The sequence below is a fragment of the Vespula vulgaris genome, chromosome 6 (genome assembly GCF_905475345.1).
Source record: "Vespula vulgaris chromosome 6, iyVesVulg1.1, whole genome shotgun sequence".
NCBI classification, from domain to species: Eukaryota; Metazoa; Arthropoda; class Insecta; order Hymenoptera; family Vespidae; genus Vespula; species Vespula vulgaris.
The window spans coordinates 6,823,736-6,841,035 of record NC_066591.1 but is presented as its reverse complement, the minus strand read 5'-3'; the positions used below and the strand labels follow the sequence as shown (position 1 = coordinate 6,841,035).

Sequence of the window (17,300 nt, the reverse complement as noted above, 5' to 3'; positions counted from 1 at the left end):
AGAGAAAATGTAAGCTTTGTCCAGAATACAGTGAATTATTCAGTACTGCATGAGACAGGGAAAGAGGGAGAAAAAAAAGTAATTAATTGGTCGCGATCGGTCAGTGGAGAGACCAAGTGAAAATATTCCGAGATAGCGAGGTAGGCGGGTATCTCAGATCCGGAACTTGTTGACAATGGTACGGAAGGCGATACACCTGGACGATCGCGAGAACAGAAGAATTATTGACCTGAGGTAACTCTCGCCGAATTGTTTCGATATACGACGTAACTTTTGCTGGAACACCACGTGGTTAGTGGAGCTCGTCTCCTGAAAAGAACTATAAGCACCAGGGCTATTTATGACACGATCGCCGTCCGGTCTCGATGGTGCGATTATTTACTGTATTTCCGAATTAATAAATAAGAAAGAGACTGGACAACACCCCTTTCCGCGTTTCGTGTCTTTCTTCGCGTTTGTAAGTAAATAGATAAAACGTACATTTGAATTACACGTCATTAAAATACCCTGGAGTTTTTTTTAGAATGACCGAACGAAGTATATAATACCTTTAGGGGGAGCTAAAGTTTACGGCAAAGACCAAAGTATTCTTCATCGAACGTGGATGTCCTTTGTGCCAGAGGATATTGGCTTAAAACGCCAAGGTGCCTTTAAATCCTGGCCGACGACGTCTAATGTTAGCTACGCGGTTAATAATAGGTCGGGCAATTTGACAAGCAAAGTGGCTACGAAGACAAATGACTTCTTTAGAGCGCGTTTCACATTCATCCATCCCGTCTATCTACCTATCCATCCATCTATCCATTCTCAAGCTACGTGTACTACGTAGCTCAAAGAGAGAGCTCGCTCGTACCTTCCTCTTGGAAGCTATCCTAGCCCTCTTTCTCCCTATTTAAAGTGATACCTTCGACGTCATTAAGCGAGTTCGTATACGAACTTATCGTGTAACTCTCATTAAGGTTTAAGTCGAATGTAAGTAAGACGCGGCAAATGGTTGAGACCTACCTACGAGACGGGATATTAATGACACGTACGAACCACGTCAACGTCGTCGTTGCAAATTAAAATTACGAAGTAGACCGATTAAAATAAGGTTAGAGAATCACGGGCTAATGGCTATCTTTACCTTAATCGTCCCTCCGGTTAAAAATCTCAAGGACTGTGTTTTTACGACTTACAATTAGTAGTCCATGTCTTAGCGAAGGCACGCCGTATAATTATTTGGTGGTAGAAAGGATAGGTAAGAGGAGTTCCATCATACCTTCCTAATTCGTATCGATTTTTACATATCACGACTATTACCCATGTGGAAATTAATGTTTTCCTTCGGTCTATATTCTATTAAGATTCTTCAAGAAAATCGTTCTTTATTATGTTACTCTTATATTTACGAAATTAAAAATATGAATACGTATGTATATCATACATGTGATTTATACCTTCTCGTATATCAATATATTGTTAAATTAATTTTCATTTAAAAACGATCTGTTTCAAAATTTAATTACAAAAGATAAATATAAATGCGTGATAGATAACAAGTTTCTTTATAAATATATACAAGAATCTTACGATCGAATGATCCACGATTTATGAAATGAGCTATTAAAGGTTTCATTGTCGAGAGAGAGAGAGAGAGAGAGAGAGAGAGAGACGAAGAAAATGTTGTGACACGTTGAGACCTCGTCCGCGTCTCTGTGTCCCCACATATATGCGCAACACATATCCGGGGGTCAGCTCAGTTCTCAGGGCTATCATTGCCTGTCGGCCGGAAGACTCACTTAGACTTGTCTTGAGTTACCCCTCTTCGTCCCTGGCCATCGTCTATCGGCAAGCTCGCAGCCATAATCTCGCCTTCCCTTTCTCCCTCTCTCTCGCTCTCTTTCTCTCACAGATATACACGTACGCGCATCTTCTCTCTCTCTCTCTCTCTTTCTCTCTCACTTTCGAATCTCCGCTCTCACCCCTATCGCGTCTCCAGCTCAAGGAGAACCCACTTGTCGGACTCTTCTCCTTAGCCTTTCTTCTCTTCCTTGGTCAAGACACTTGCAACGAAGAACAAGAAATCTTTCGGTATCTTCTTACAAGTTGATTCTATAGATTTTTTCCCGTGTGAGCGATCACGTCGATCACTTATTTAGCGGTATTTGATGAAAGTTTCGATATAAATCTAAATACTTATGATATCGTTTCGTTTTTTCTTCTTTTCTTTTTTCTTTTCTTTTCATTTTTGTTAAATTAAATCGATCGAATGAATCGACAAGTAATAACGTTAAAACAAATATTTGTGTTGTATGTATAATTCATCTGTGAAAAGTTGCCAGGCCAGCAACTTTAACGTCAGTGCATATTCGAAAGCTTAACTGATTAATAATGAGCATTTACCTAATTAGTAGTAGCGCCATCGTAGAGATAGCGGTTCTTAGCTGTGCTCATAACTGTGTTTACGTGATATATATATGTGTGTATATTATATATATATATATATATATATATATATATATATATATATATATGTAGTGACTCGCATAAATATGTACAGATATACACATATACAGACGCATGTAGAGAGACATACATACAACATATACATATACACTATCTGGCAAACTTGTTGCAGATTCACGTAACGAAGAGAAAGAGAGAAAGGTCGAAGAAAGGAAAGGGAGGGAGAAAAAGGAAAGGGAGATAGAAAGAGAGAGAGAGAGAGAAAGAGATGGGAGAATACACGCACGTGTATGTATATATATATATATATCTACACTCTTATCGAGGCCGTGTGTGCGCTCGTAATTGCGCGCGCGCGGGCCATTGTGCGTTTCCGTGGCGGATACGACTCCTTTTACCCTTTAGCGAGTATTCGCGTATATATTTGCGAGTCTCGCTAAATACCGCGCTTTTTGCATAGGTGAGCCGACTGCATACGGATTTTATCTTCCCGGTGTCTCGAGAGAGAGAGAATGAGAGAGCGAGAGAGACTGAGAGAAAGAGATAGAGAAAGAGAGAGAAAGCGAGAGAGAGAGAGAGAGAGAGAGAGAGACCGTCGAGTCCCGCGCGCATGCACTTTACTTTTCCTTCGTCGTCGTATTATTAAAAAGAAACCGACGAGTTGCCAGCGTGAATGCGCGATACGTTTGAAATTTATGGAGATTCTTTTTAAGGATCGCTTTAATAAGTCTTGATGCACGCCGCTCCTGCTTTCCGCCTACCGCAACGAGAAACTTTTACGGCGTTTAGCTATAATTAATATTACGTCTCCTGACCGAAGAGAGAAGAGAGACCGAAGAGTAAGAGTAATAGAGAGAGAGAGAGAGAGAGAGAGAGAGAGAAGTTACCTTTTTTAATTAACCGACGTTTCCTTTGCATACTCGTTGCCACGACTACGGAAAGATCCATTTCAAGAAATTGTCGACTTTTCATTATATATTTTTTAAGAAATTCGAACGAAGCAATTATGTTTTATTCGAGTTACGTTTCATTTTTTTCTCTTTATAACAATTAAAGAGAAACGTTATACTTAAGGTATTATTCACAGTTATGATGATTAACGTTATTCGTTAACAGCGTATCTATCTCTCGCAGACGAAGAAAATTATCAGTAGTTATACTATCCGAGTTGATTCTCGTTTTCCTTTTTTCATACGATGCGAGAAGAATATAAAGCTGTTAACTCAATTTTATTTAATTACTTCACAATTCGTCTTTTCGTCTTTTCGTTAAAAACTTATTAAGAGAAATAATGAAAACTAAATTTAAGCCAATTCATTCGAATAATCCAAACATAGTACTGAATTCTGGGAAAGTTCGATCATTTCTCTCTCTCTCTCTCTCTCTCTCTCTCTCTCTCCCTCTCTCTCTTTTCTTTCTCTCTCTCTCTCTCTCTCTCTCTCTCTCTCTCTCGCGTATAATAAATATATTCATCTGTCTATCTATATTTTTCCTTTTCGCTGAAAATTGTTGCCGTCACGTCGTCACAAAGTTCGAAGCGTGAAGGAACGCATAAACACGTAATACGTTTCGAATGTTCGCGGATGCAAAAGCCGTAGGCGAGCGGAGCTTTTCCCCGCAAACAATAAAATGCTTTTATAATACTTTGTTATGTGATACAGCGGCTCGTTATGTCGGCTTACGTGTATTACGACCGCCCTTTACTGCCTTAAGTTCTGCCTCTGGTCCAGTTTACGACGATGGAAACGAAGTATCCTCTTGTCGATACTCTTGTCTTTCGTTCTGTCTCATTCTATATCTCGCACTCATATATCTCTTACCCTATTTCTATATTTGTATCTTTTATATTTAGCAACTTTATACTTTTCCATTTTGATATTCCTGCTTTTGCTTCTTATTCTTTCGTTTATTTAATATCGTAAGAAAGAAAGATAAGAGGGTTCGAATTTAATTTTAATTAATCGATTCTTCATTATCTCGATTTTTTCTTTCTTTTATTAAAAGAGAAGATAGCGCGTTCTTACCGTAATCGGTAATGAGCCGGACAACTTCGTTCTATAATTTTTTAATTAATATTTAGAGAAGCGTGGCCGAACAATGGATTATTGAGATTTAAAGGAAACCGCATGAATAAGCGATTATGCGAAGAAAAAAGTCTCTCCCGAGCGGTGAACGACTAAATATTTCATCGAGTCAATTCACGACCCCTTTCGCGTTTCTCTCTCTCTTTCTCTCTCTCTCTCTCTCTCTCTCTCTCTCTCTCTCTCTTTCTTTCTCTCTCGGATCAATTAGACGACGTGAAAGTAGACGCCGACGATAATCGTCTGAAAGTATAAGTAAGCCCAGGGAAGGAAGTTTGCGTCGAGCGAAGGGGAGAAAATAGTGTCTGTAGCTTTCGTCGTCGTCGTCGTCGTCGTCGTCGTCGATACTTTTGTTCCCTCGGCAAGGGATTATCATTCGCAAGGAGGTCTTCTTTCGGGTTATACTCTCACGGTGAAAAAAGAAGAGAAAAGAAAAAACGCTGCTCGAAGCGGACGATTTGTTTTCTCGTCATAAGAAGGTAAGATGAGTTTCGTTCTCTATCAATTTCTATTTGTGTCTCGATCTTTCCTTCAGATTGTAACGAGTCTTTTACGTTTGATCGGAACGGCTTATCTTCGTGATTATGAATCGTAGATAAGAGTCTTTAGAATATCCTTTGTAAAATCAAACACTCGAGAAAGTTCTTGTTGACCAATCCGAATTTCTTATTTAATTTTCTTTCGAACGAAAGATGTTTTTTCTCGTTATGCTTCTCGTTAAAAAAATTTTTGAAATGTTCCTCTATTAAAGATCGAGTGACTGAATATACTCTCTATTCTTTATGCAAACGTTTTTCCCTCGTATCGCCATACGAGAAATGCTTTTTGCACGCAACTTTCGCAAAACAGTAAGCGACATAATAATATTGACAAAGTAGAAAGTATACATAGGCGCATGCTTTGGTATAATTTTCTGGGAGATAGACGGAGAGAGAATCACGCGGGAATCCGAAGCACGCACACTCATGGAGTATGCTTATGTTGTCATCGTCGTTATCGTTCTCCTTCATCATCGTAACGTAGAAACATTTTTTCTCGTTTCTCCCCATTTTCCTACTGTCGCTCATTCATTCTCACATTCATTGGTCCGTAATTCGAACATAGCGACGAAAACGTTCGATTCTTTCGATTTTGGTGGATATTAACCAGGCTAGAGACTGAAAAGGGAAGAAAAGAAGAAACAGAGATAGACAGACAGAGAGGGATAGAAAGAGAGAGAGGAAGAAAAAGAGAGTCTGTAAACTGGCAATTTTTCGAACGTTCACATGGATCGTTTGTTCTCCAAAATCAGCAAAAACTAAACCCCTATAGACTTCAAACTGGACTGTCTACTATGATGATGGTCATTAAAAATGAGAAAGAGAGAGAGAGGGAGAGAGAAACAGAAACGAATCAATTAATATATCATTTCCTGTTTCCACGAAACAATGACGCGTGTTTGGAAAGGGCGGAACACGTTGTTCCACACCTTTCGAACCTACACGTTCCTGGTAGCCACTCAAGCTCGGGCTGTCCTCCCATTCTGATCAACGCTATTACCTACCCCTCTCTCACCCGGCCTTCTCCTCATATCCTCCCAGTTACGGCTCACATCCTGGATCGGTTCCTGGCGTTAGACGACTACGACTACGACGATGACGACGACGACGTGTCAACGACGCTAACGTGCCGATATAGGGCCGCGTAAAACCATACGGATACGTGATTCTAACAAAACAACGGACATCCGGACAACAGACAGTCGCACAGGTATCGTTCCTCATTCCCTCCCTCTTTCTCTTTCTTTCTCTCTTACACGTTTCTCCTACCAGCAGTCTTTTTTCCTTCTCCTTCCCTTTCTCTATCATCAACCTGACCCTTTCTCCTTTGTCTTTCGATCTCTCCCACTCTCTTCCGATCTTTCAACATGCACATCGATGCTTTTCGATATCCATCGCACTCTTTCTCCCTTTTCTCTCCGACACACGGAAGAACGGAAGGAAGGACGGACGCGTTTCCTCTACGAACGTGGAAGCTTCCAGTTAAGTCTACTCGCTCCGTCGAACTCATCGGTCCCTTGACCATTTCCCCACTCCCTTTACCTCTCTTTTATTCTCTCTCTCTCTCTCTCTCTCTCTCTCTTTCTTCTACGCTTCGTATGCTCGTCTCGATAAGCCTTATCGATCTTCATCTCGACCAAAAATCGAAAAGAGATGTTACTCAAATCTTTTCCCTCGCTTTTCTTTCTCTCTTCCCTTTTCTTTTTCCTTTCTCTCTCTCTCTCTTTTTTTTCTTTCTCGTTTCTCTTCATTTTCATTTTCATTTTCATTTTAATCCAATCATTTTTATATTTGACTCTTCGTTTGATAATATTTTTCTTCCTTTTTTCCTTTTCTCATGATCAGTTTTCAATCCTTGCTTGAACGTAAAGCGAAACATATTAATGTATTTTTTAGTTCCTTCCTTTTTTTTTTTATTTCTGGACATGCATGCTACGCTTTCTAGCTGCAACCTATTTTACCCCCCACTTCTTCTTTCTCTCTCTCTCTCTCTATCTCTCTCTATCTCTCTTCCTCCGTTCTGTCGCGAAACACGATACACAAGGCTCGCGTTATTTTAAAGTTAGTCAGTTCGCTTAATGCAGCGAAGTAATTTTATATGGCCGGTCGAGTGAAAAATTCGAGCCGTACCAGGGCGAATCGGCTATTTTCGTTCGCTTTTTATTCGCGTCTACGAAGAGAGTTGTATGCGTGCATACATGTATGTGTGCATACGTAGCACGTGCGCGCACGCGTGTGCGTTTGCGTCGTCGTGCGACGCACCCTTGTAACCATTTTTCCCTAGGTATAGGAACGGAAGAAGCGAGAGCTCATTTCCTCTGCGTGAAAGTGGAAGCTTCCAGTAAGGATACCTGGTCCAGTGGACACGCGTTTCCTGTCTCTATTTGTCGCGCTTCGGAGCACCTACGTGACGCGAAAACAAAAAAGAAAAAAAAATTATATTGTTTTTAAAGAGACCGAAGGGAAAGAGAGATGATGTATAGACTCGTTCGGAGGAAGCATGTCCTGCTGAGTTTCCTATTCTAACATGCATACCTCGCGATCGTAGAAGCGTGAGCGAGTATTCGTTTCATCAGCAGATTACCTCTCTCGATGCATAATTATTACAGAAATGTATTATATTATATACTGGATTTTATAATAGGGGAGTGAGTTGCTCTCTCTCTCTCTCTCTCTCTCTCTCTCTCTCTCTCTCTCTCTCTCTCTGTCTCTCTTTCTCTCTCTTTCTCTATGTATATATATATATAAATGTTATATAAAATCTAGAAGATCTAAAATATAACAAAATCTTATTAACGCAATCTATTATAATATTATTATATACGCACATATATTGTATCTATGAAGTTTCAATGTAAATAATAAAAATGTAAAAGATAAGAAGATTAGATAAAACATATCGATTTATAAAAAATCGACACAGTCGAAATATACTAAGTTGTCTCGCAAGGAGAAAGGGTCTCACGAGTACACTTAACGCAAGAAGGAGCAGATCTCGGGACACTTGATTCAACGTTTCTCATGTCTTTCCGCGAGTACGGCACGATATACCTAAGTAGAAAGGCTTCACTCGGGGAAATTGAAAAGAAAGAAAGAAAGAAAGGAAGGAAGGAAGGCATGAAGGAATGAGGCGAAGGTGGCTAATAAAGTTGCCGGACCGTGAGAAAGAGCGAAATAGAGAACGAGAAAGAGATGGGTAGTGAGGGTTGGGGGTGTCGGAAGACGCGCCTCGTGCGCGAAGAAAGGGACAATCGTCACTTCGCACCACTCGAGCATATTACGTCGTTTTCTTTCGCACTCTCTCCTCCTTTCTTCCTTTTCAAGCACGGCCGTCGTCACTCGGCCCTCCGGCCGGAAAGGAGCTAAAAAAGAAAAGCAAGGAGAGAGAAAGAAAGAAAAAGCAAGAGAGAGAGAGAGAGAGCAAGAGCAAGAGCAAGAGCAAGAGAAAAAAGAGAAAGAGAAAGAGAGGAAAGAAAAGAGGGAAGAAGAGGTAAAATGCATGCCTTCTCGACGCATTCAACGAAAGCCGTCGCTTTCTTGAATTCCTGAAGGCATATAGCACGCTCAACCCCCCACTACCACCCCCTATCTTCACCCCCGAAAGCACGACGGCCGCCATCAACCTCCTTTTCTCTCACTCTCTTGGCGAAAGAGTGCACCCGGAACTCGCGTGTCATCCGCGTCTCCGACGAGTGCCTCGACGCGCGCTCGGTTACTTTTGTCCGTTTCTTTTCCTTTTTTTTCCCGTGCACGGCCTTTTTCTTCAGGGATCGCGCGGAGGCGAAGGAATGAGGCGTCTAAGGAGAAGCGAGGGAGAAGAGGACATTGAAAAGGCCTCATCCTCTTTCCTCGAGCCTCCTCCGACTCGTTTTCTTTCTCTCTCTCTCTCTCTCTTTTTCTCTTTCTTTTTTTCTTTTTCTATTTCTCTTTTTTCTCTCTCTCTCTTTCTTTCTTTCTTTCTTTCTTTCTTTCTTTCTTTCTCTCTTATCGTCGCAAGTAGCTCGAGCAGTAGTTGATGGTGATGGCAGGGGGTGGAGGGTGTGGGTGGCAAAAGACGCGGAACGAGGTAGCGCGTCGGAGGGAGGGAGAGAACGTTTTCTCGCCATTGTCCAACGCGCATCAAGAACAAGAAAAGCTCTTCTGATGACGAGTATGAGTGTACCGTCGACATTACCCCTCTTCTTACTCCTTTCTACCTCTTTTCACCATCTCTTTTTCACCCCTTCCCTTTTCTTCTCTTTCTACGTACGACGTAAGTAGCACGACGACGACGACGACGACGACGACGACGACGACGACGACGACGACATGCCGCCACTATCATGGTACGTCGCTCTGATTTCTCTAAGTAGCACTCCGCCGATGGAGGACGAATTTCTCCTCCTCCTTCTCCTCCTCCTCCTCCTTCTTTTCGTTTTCCATACAGTGTACTTACTACCGAGTAAATTTCTTTTTGCATCGGAGACGAGCACGACGGAACGAACGGCTTGTTTGAACCTAAAGAAGAAAAAAGTACATAGAGAGGAAAAGAAACCGTTTGCTCTTCGCATTTCAGTCGTAATACAAGTCTTGCATTACGAGTTGAGATTACACAAGAGATGTGAGCGAATGAAAGAGACGGCGATATAAAAGAATGATTTCTTTTTTTTTTCCTTGATATGGTCAAAGAAACTCACTAAACAATTGCTAACCTACACAAATGAAATGCAAGAATTACTACCCTCTTTATCTTTTTCTCTGAGCTGAATTCTTTTTTTCTTTTTGCAAAGTTTGCATTTTCTTACGAGGAAGAGAAGATTGAAAAATGTTTTGCTTTTTCATCGAGCTGTCATTTACTTGAATTTTCTAAATAATCGACCGATAAAGCATGGAACGTCTTATGTTCTTCAGATTGACTCTAATTCTCTAATTCATTAAAATAAAAAATGATGTATAAAAGTATATATAAATAATAGAAGAACAATTCTGCATTGCTTTAGAATTGTCTAAGAGTAAAGAAGCGATTGTTTCTTTCGAAGATAACGCAAGGAATGGAAACGTCTCCTCGTTTTACCTCGACGAAGAACAGAAGAATGGAACCGTTCGGTGAGCGATGATTAAGAATGGAAGTAGGTCAAAGACGTTGGAAAAGTCGACTCGTGAGGAGTCGTACCGTCTATATGCGTTGATATACTCTACTAAGAGAAAAAGAGAGAAAGATAGAGAAAGAGAGAAAGAAAAAAATTTAAGACGATGCAGGTGAGACACAATGCGAGACGAAGATAGTATAGGAAATACTAGCCAGTCTATGTATAATCTTGAAAGCTCGTCGCCATCGTCGTTAGGACGAAGGGATTATCACAGCGTAGGTACGCTAGAGGCAAGGGTGCGCCCTACCCGTGACTGCATCTTGTGGTAAAGTGGCGTAAGAATAAGGTTTATGTCGCTCTCAAATGTTGTAGACGATGCCTCGCTGCTCGAGGATTCGCCTTCGAGTCTTCTCCTTCAGAACGAAGGACGGATATGGAGCTCTGAAAGGTGAAGGAGGAAGAAGAAGAGAAAGAGAAGGAGGAGGAGGAGAAGGAGGAGGAGGAGGAGAAGAAGGAGGAGGACGACGATGTCGACGACGTTGGGCTGGTAAGCACTCTCACAAGCGATGACTCCACTTGAGCTTCAACCAGCCGCTACGGAGAACGCACAAGGAACATTGGAGTGTCACCGGTGTATCCACCTTACAAGGGGTGCTCAAATCCCTGAGGAAGAAGAAAATCACACGTAGTAAATGTACCTTCCGATCGTCTTAACTACTACAGCGTTTTCTTTCTTATCTTAAATCTCGTCTAATCGACGAGAATCGTTTTTTCTTCAACGAACGCAATTCCTCGTGGCTCGTGGATCGACTCGATCGATGAAGAAAGAAAAAGAAGAAAAAAAAGAAAGGACGAGAGTTGGTATAAGGAAAGAGGGCAGACGAGAAGGATAAGGAAAGAAAATACGAAGGGTGAGCCGGCTCGACACAGGCACGTATTGAGCGGCCGAGTTTTCGGAATCTTCCCTCCGTACTCCACCCTTCAGGAGTATTGCTTGAGGAGCCTCGAGTGCGCCGAGGGTGCGTGCATTGTACGTCGCCCATCTTATATGCACCACCCACCCGAATGCCACCCCCGAACGAACGTCGAGGCTACATCCCCCTCCACCAACCCCGTCCACCTTATACTTGCACTCTTTGTTCTCTTTTCCCGATCCCCCTCGTCCTGACCCTCTCTTTCTCGTTCTGATTCTCTCTAGCTTGCTGTGGCCCTCGTCCTGGCCCTCGTCCTCTTCCAATTCCTCCTCAGTATACACGCTCGTACGATTTCGCACCCCTTCGCCGTCTATACGTCTACGACGATGAGGACGACGACGACGACGACGACGACGACGACGACGACGACCACGGCGACAAGAAGAAGGGAGGAAGAGATGAACCGAGGGAGTCGCCGTCGATCCTCGAGAACGAGAAAGACTCTTTAACGGTCTCCGGGTGCTAAGGGTGCCGCGAGGATGTTTTTAAGGAAGGCTCTTCCGAGCAAGCATGCAAGAAACTCGATCGATAATCACGTTCGAACCAGTAGGCTCGAGCCAGTTCCTGCTCTTTCGAACACTTTTTCTATCTCTCTTTTTCTCTCTTTCTTTCTCTTCCTTTCTTTTCTGCTCCACTAGCAACGGCTTTGACCTCGATGCGAAAGTAGTACTATAGCGGAGTAATAACGCCGAGGAAGGATTCCTTCAAAAGATCATCCGGCCCGATTTGAGAAAGAAGGCATAGCAAGAAATCTGTGAGAGAAAGATAGAGATAGAAGCCTCCACTGTGTGGAACGTTACCGTGATTAAGAGTAGTAATGAAAGAAATCTGCAACGCAAGAAGAGTTCCTCCACCGCGCTGTCCTGAGCCCGGGCTCTCGCCTTGGTCCCTGGTGCCAGTGAAAAATGAAATCTTTGTTCTCCGAGGCCGCCGGCTGTAGAGTCGACGGCGGCGTAGGTTGGTAGGTGAAAAAGCGGGGTAAAACTCGGCTGATGTTCCAAGCTTTCGAGGATACGAGAGAAAGAAAGAGAAAGAGAGAGAGAGAGAGAGAGAGAGAGAGAAAGAAAGGGAGGTGGAGGTAGGGAAGGTGGAGCAGTAATCGGAATAGATAGAGACTTTCCTAGAGACAGGCCAAGGAGAATGGGCCATTCATGCACGGGAACCGAGTGACTTCGTAGTTGGAGAACCGCGGGATTGTAATACGTCTCCGGCACCGTCGTGGAGATTACGTCCCTGTGTCCCGCGGGGCTGCAATATCTTGCATCTCCGTCCCTCGGGGTCCAACCTCCTCCTTTTTCTCCGCCTCTATCTTCTCCCTACTACTCCTTCTCTCATCATCCATCTCCGATTTCTTCTCTTTCAGACTCTGTTCTTCGTATTCTTCTCCCTCATCTCCACCTTCTCCTCCTCGTAGTCTAGAGAGAAAAAAAGGAGGAAGAGAGAGGAAGAAAATCCGGGAGTACTGGAGACATTCGAAGGATGGTAGAGTAAGAGAAAGAAAGAGAGAGAGAGAGAGAGAGAGAGAGAGAAAGAGTGAAAGGGAGAAGAGAAGCGGGAAAAACTGCATCCGCTCGGAGTCACATCCGCGAACCCCCATCGGGTCTTAAGAAATCAATTAAACGAAGAGAGCTTGCCACTAGAGGGAGGACGACGAAAAGAAAAAGAGAGAGAGAGAGAGAGTTAGGGATGGAGACGAACCGTTTCGTCAAGTGGATGAAGCGGGGAAAGACGAAAAGACAGACGGCGAAAGACGGAACTCGCAGTAATCAGAGGATCTTCTGAATATGTGTAGCCTTTCTGTGTTTTCGTGTACGTGTGTGTATGTATTGCATTCTCTTGCTTCCTTCCAATTTTCTTTTCTGTTCCATTTTCTCCCTTTTTTCGTCTACCTGTCTATTTCCCTCCTTATCGTTCTTCTTTACCTTTTACTACCAGCCCATCCTATTTCTTCTCATTTTTCGTTCGAGGCCCGTGATTCGTCAAGTGCATCGAGATTGACGTTAAAATGAAAATCCAGTAATTTTCGTCGATTAAAAGTAGATGCCCGTTACAATGGGTAAGGAGTTTGGTCTGAGCATAACGAGGCTTCAATCTCTGACTAGTTCTGGCCGGCTAACTGATCGACAAGAATAATTTTCCTTCGTCTTCGAATGACGAACCTATTTGAAGCAGTGCGAGCGATTTCGAAGAGTGGAAAGAAGGTATAGACAGGAATGATGAAGACGGAAAAAGATCGAGAGAAAGACAAAGAGAGAGAGAGAGAGAGAGAGAGAGAGAGAGAGAGAGAGAGAAAAGAGAGAGACAAGAAAAAGAGAAAGGAGAGAGAGGGACCGTAGAAATAACCGAGTAAAATATCGCGAGAGGATCGAAGGAGTTGGCGAGGCCGGGAGAGAAAGACGAGAACCGCGGTCGGAGGGTGGTGAAGGGAGGCAAGGCGGAGGAAAAGGGATAAAAAGTAAGGGGTTGCCCACCCTAACCAACCACGTCTAGTAAGAAGCATTGGAATCGATATCATTGCAACGTGGGCTCCTCCATCCAGTCTACTCCACCCCCTCCACCCCCTTTTCCTCTTCTTCCACCTCCTCCTCCTTCTCCGCCTCCACAACCTCCACCACCTCCTTCACCACCACTCCCGTCTTCTCCCTTTTCGTTTCCTGCTCCGCAACAGCGCTCGTCATCAAGCCGACTCTTAACTCTTTCCTTCTCTGTCCTTCTTATACTGCTTCTCGGCTGCCGGCTGAGGTCGTCGAGTCGGCAACCGACTCCTCAGAACTCCTATCTCTCTCTCTCTCTGTGTCTGTCTCTTTCTCTCTCTCTCTCTCTCTCTCTTTTTCTCTTTCTCTTTTTCTTTCTCTCTCGCTCTTACCTACTCACGCTCCGATCGTCTTCTCCTTCTCTTTGCGTTACTTCTAATCGAGAATTCGTTTGTTTCTCGCTCTTAACAAGTACGCCAAGAAGATGATCCGCTTTAACGTTTTTCCTTGAGTGTTTTATTTTTGTCGTACAGGACGTTTCCCGTTATCCGTCCGATATCGACGAATTTCCACTTAGATGGAAATTACGATGGCTCGAAGAAACGTATTCTTTATCTTTTTCTTTCTTTCCGTCTATCTCCTCCTCTTTCGATGCTATTATGATTACTTTATAATCTTGTCGTTATTTAGATTCTCTTTGTCTTCAACAGTTCACCGTGAATTGATTGGCGAATCGTTGCTCGACATACTAGAAATTTAGCTGGACGTTTAATTTGCAAAGCTTTTTTTTTTCTCACAACCATAGACGAATCAACGGTATTAATGAAATTCGATAAAACGAGCACGGTTCGACTACTGCAAAAAGAGAGAGATGAGAGGAAAAGAGAGATCTGAAAAGCGAACGTCTCTCTCTCTCTCTCTCGCGAAGAGCGCACGCATCGAATCGAGACGAAGTTCGGAGACTCGCAAGCGGTCTGCGAACGAACGAACGAACGAACGAGTGAACGATTCGTCGAAATCACCCCATCGAAACTCCATTCGACTGAAGGACGATACGCTTTAAGTCATGTTCGCAAGGAAGGCAAAGTATGGAGAGTTGAGACGGTGAAGGCCGGGGCGGGGGGCGGGAGGAGGGGGAGGGGCCGAGAGGGGAGGTAAAGAAGGAGAAATAAGCGGAAGGATTCGAGAGAGGGAAAAAAGACTGGAACCCTTCTTTTCGCTCGCATTTTTTACGAGTGCCCGAGCCAGCGACGTGGCTAAGTAGGATGAAATTCGGTTTGAACGAACGAAGAAGGTTAAAGCACCCATAAATCTGAGACGAGGTTAAGCTTGGTATTCTGTCGTACTGGGTAATTAAGAAGTGCGGTAAGAGAAACTTAGGTACGATTGTTTCTCGAGCAAAAAAGACGTACTGGTTAACATTCTGAAAGGAGATGAAAATCTTCAAAGATTCCTCGCGGTTATTTCTTTTTCTTTCTTTCTTTCTCTTTTTCTTTTTTCAGAAAAACGATTTGACCAACAAATATAAGTTCCTTCTTCCATGATGAAAAAGCAGAAAACAGTCAGTGGAATCGGCAATCGATAAGCCCGATTCCATGAAAGAAAGACAAAGAACGAGAGATAGATAAAGAGAGAGAGATAGAAAGAGAGAGATAGGGAGAGATAGAGAAAGAGAGAGAAACAGAGGAATGGTCGAAGGGTCAGGATAGACGAGTCGAAAGTACGTCAATGCGTACGAGCACATTGAAGGCTGTGTTCGAGATACCTTTTGGCAGATTCTACCGGTACGTAGGTAGCACGTATTCGCGTTACCACACACGTTTTCCGTGTCCGAAAAACGGTAAAAGCTTGACGACGCGGAGAACACGTCGGTGGCAGATAGATAGTTGAGGAAGAGGTGGAGGAGATAGAGGAGGATGAGATGGATGAAAAGGAGGAGTAAAGGGGGAAGTAGCGAATGGAGAGCACGGGACGTTTAAAGAGAACTTTTTCTACACGGCAATTTGGCAAACCTCATGTGTGCGCGAACGCCGTTTTCGAGGACCTTCGAAACTTATATCCATACCGCGTCGAGCACACTTTTATTTCTCTCGTCGAACTACGACGTGCGTGTCCCTGTCCTTCCCTTTCTCTCCTCTTTATCTCTGTCTCTCTTACTGGACTCTTTTATTGTGAGATCATCTTTATTAGATTCCGCATCTGTGCTAACGCTCTGTACTTCGTAACTTTATCAGATGTAATGCTCTATTCAACTTTATTTTATTTTTTTAAATATCTTTCATTCTTCTAGACTGTTTTACTTTATCTCATTAAATTATTTCGAATTATACGAGTACGAACGTTTTATATCCTCAACAATAGGAGTACGTTAATTATTTTATGCACGGTAAATAAATGACATTATCTTCCTATTATCTCCCTAATATTCTTTTTCTCGAAATACACGTATTTTATAAAAGACGAAAATTTATCAACAATCGCTACTCTCTTCCTTTGTTATCGAAAGATTTTAAAGAATGAGGAGAGAAGAGGAGAAGTACCAGGAAAGAAGATTTTCTATGGAATGACATGTGCGCAGAAACTTTTGCGGAAGCGTTCTTATCGCATGCGTTAAAGAAAGCGGGAGGTAAACCGGGAATCCATGACGGCGGAACAAGATAATAAAATTCAAATAGAGAAATAAATAAGCAGTGGGGTCCCTTCTTTAAGGACCTTCCCTTCGAGGGAGACCTCGCCCACTGCCTTTGGAATCATATCTACTCTCTTTCTTTCTCTCTCTCTTTCTCTCTCAATCTGCCCCTTCTGGTACGCCTTAGTTGCTCGATGCAACCCTTATTTCAAGAGAGATGTCAGTGATCCGAGATATCCTACGTGGGGAAATATTTTTTTCCTATTGATGTCGAATCGATAGTTTCTTACTTCCCAATATTGTGAAACTTTATCATTAAATGACGAGCAATAAGATGCACAAATATATATTTCTTAAATAAGCTTTACGAATCTCTTTATATAGAAACGAAAATAAGAAGATCTGGAATTTTTGAAGATATTCAGGCTCGGTTCTTTCCCAAAGAAGGTCTGATAATTTGAGACGACCAACCGAATATTATTTTTCTTTTCTATCTTTTCCATAACGCAAAACTCGACTCATAGGCTGGCTTGCGTGGATCCTGGAAAACGGGTGAAAAGGAAAGCAGTGAATCGCGCGCGTTACGTAATATTATGCGAACCGTGAAGCGCGAGGTTCGAATGGCTCGGCACTACGTATACGTATTCCTAAAGCTTATCAAAGCTTGCATGTGTTCCATTCGGGCGTTCGCACGCACGGCCCACACCCCATTCGAACCACGTGAACCCACGGTTCGTGTATCTTCCAAAGCCCTGGTCTTACCCTCTCTCTCTCTCTCTCTCTCTCTCTTTATTCGTACACATACTATATATACACTTTTGTCCTACCCTCCTTCCCTCTTATCCGTGTGTAATTTAAACTTTACCTCCGACAGGAAGCCGAAAACCGCATTAAGATTTTTTAAGGTTACGCGAGAAAGTTTGTACTTGGGCCACGAATTCGTTCGAATCATTTTAATACACAATCAAGTTCATAGATTTGTCTGCTGAATGATCGAGAAAAGAAACTATCGGACATTTCGATAATTTTTCGTTATTTATCGATTAGCCGTTTTTAGAAAGAAGAAAATGAAACATTTCCTTGAGA

The 17,300-nt window shown here is 42.8% G+C and overlaps 2 protein-coding genes across 8 annotated transcripts in view; both read right to left on the bottom strand.

Moving 5' to 3' along the window:
• Positions 1–17,300, bottom strand: part of LOC127064688 (probable serine/threonine-protein kinase clkA) — an 85,211-nt gene that overhangs the window by 10,238 nt on the left and 57,673 nt on the right. For 2 of the 7 annotated variants that reach the window (XR_007781759.1, XR_007781762.1), the window contains exon 4: positions 9,578–10,800. The exons of 3 other annotated variants lie outside the window; for them this stretch is intronic. The gene's annotated coding sequence lies outside the window, so the exon portion shown is untranslated. 2 more of the 7 variants (XR_007781761.1, XM_050996132.1) reach the window with 2 other exon arrangements.
• LOC127064687 (uncharacterized) lies at positions 10,851–14,707 on the bottom strand. The gene is made up of 2 exons (XM_050996127.1): positions 11,912–14,707; positions 10,851–11,535 (listed from the first exon to the last, which is right to left on the bottom strand). The coding sequence occupies exons 1-2, from the start codon at positions 12,258–12,260 to the stop codon at positions 10,913–10,915; spliced, it is 972 nt and encodes a 323-aa protein (XP_050852084.1). The 5' UTR covers positions 12,261–14,707; the 3' UTR covers positions 10,851–10,912.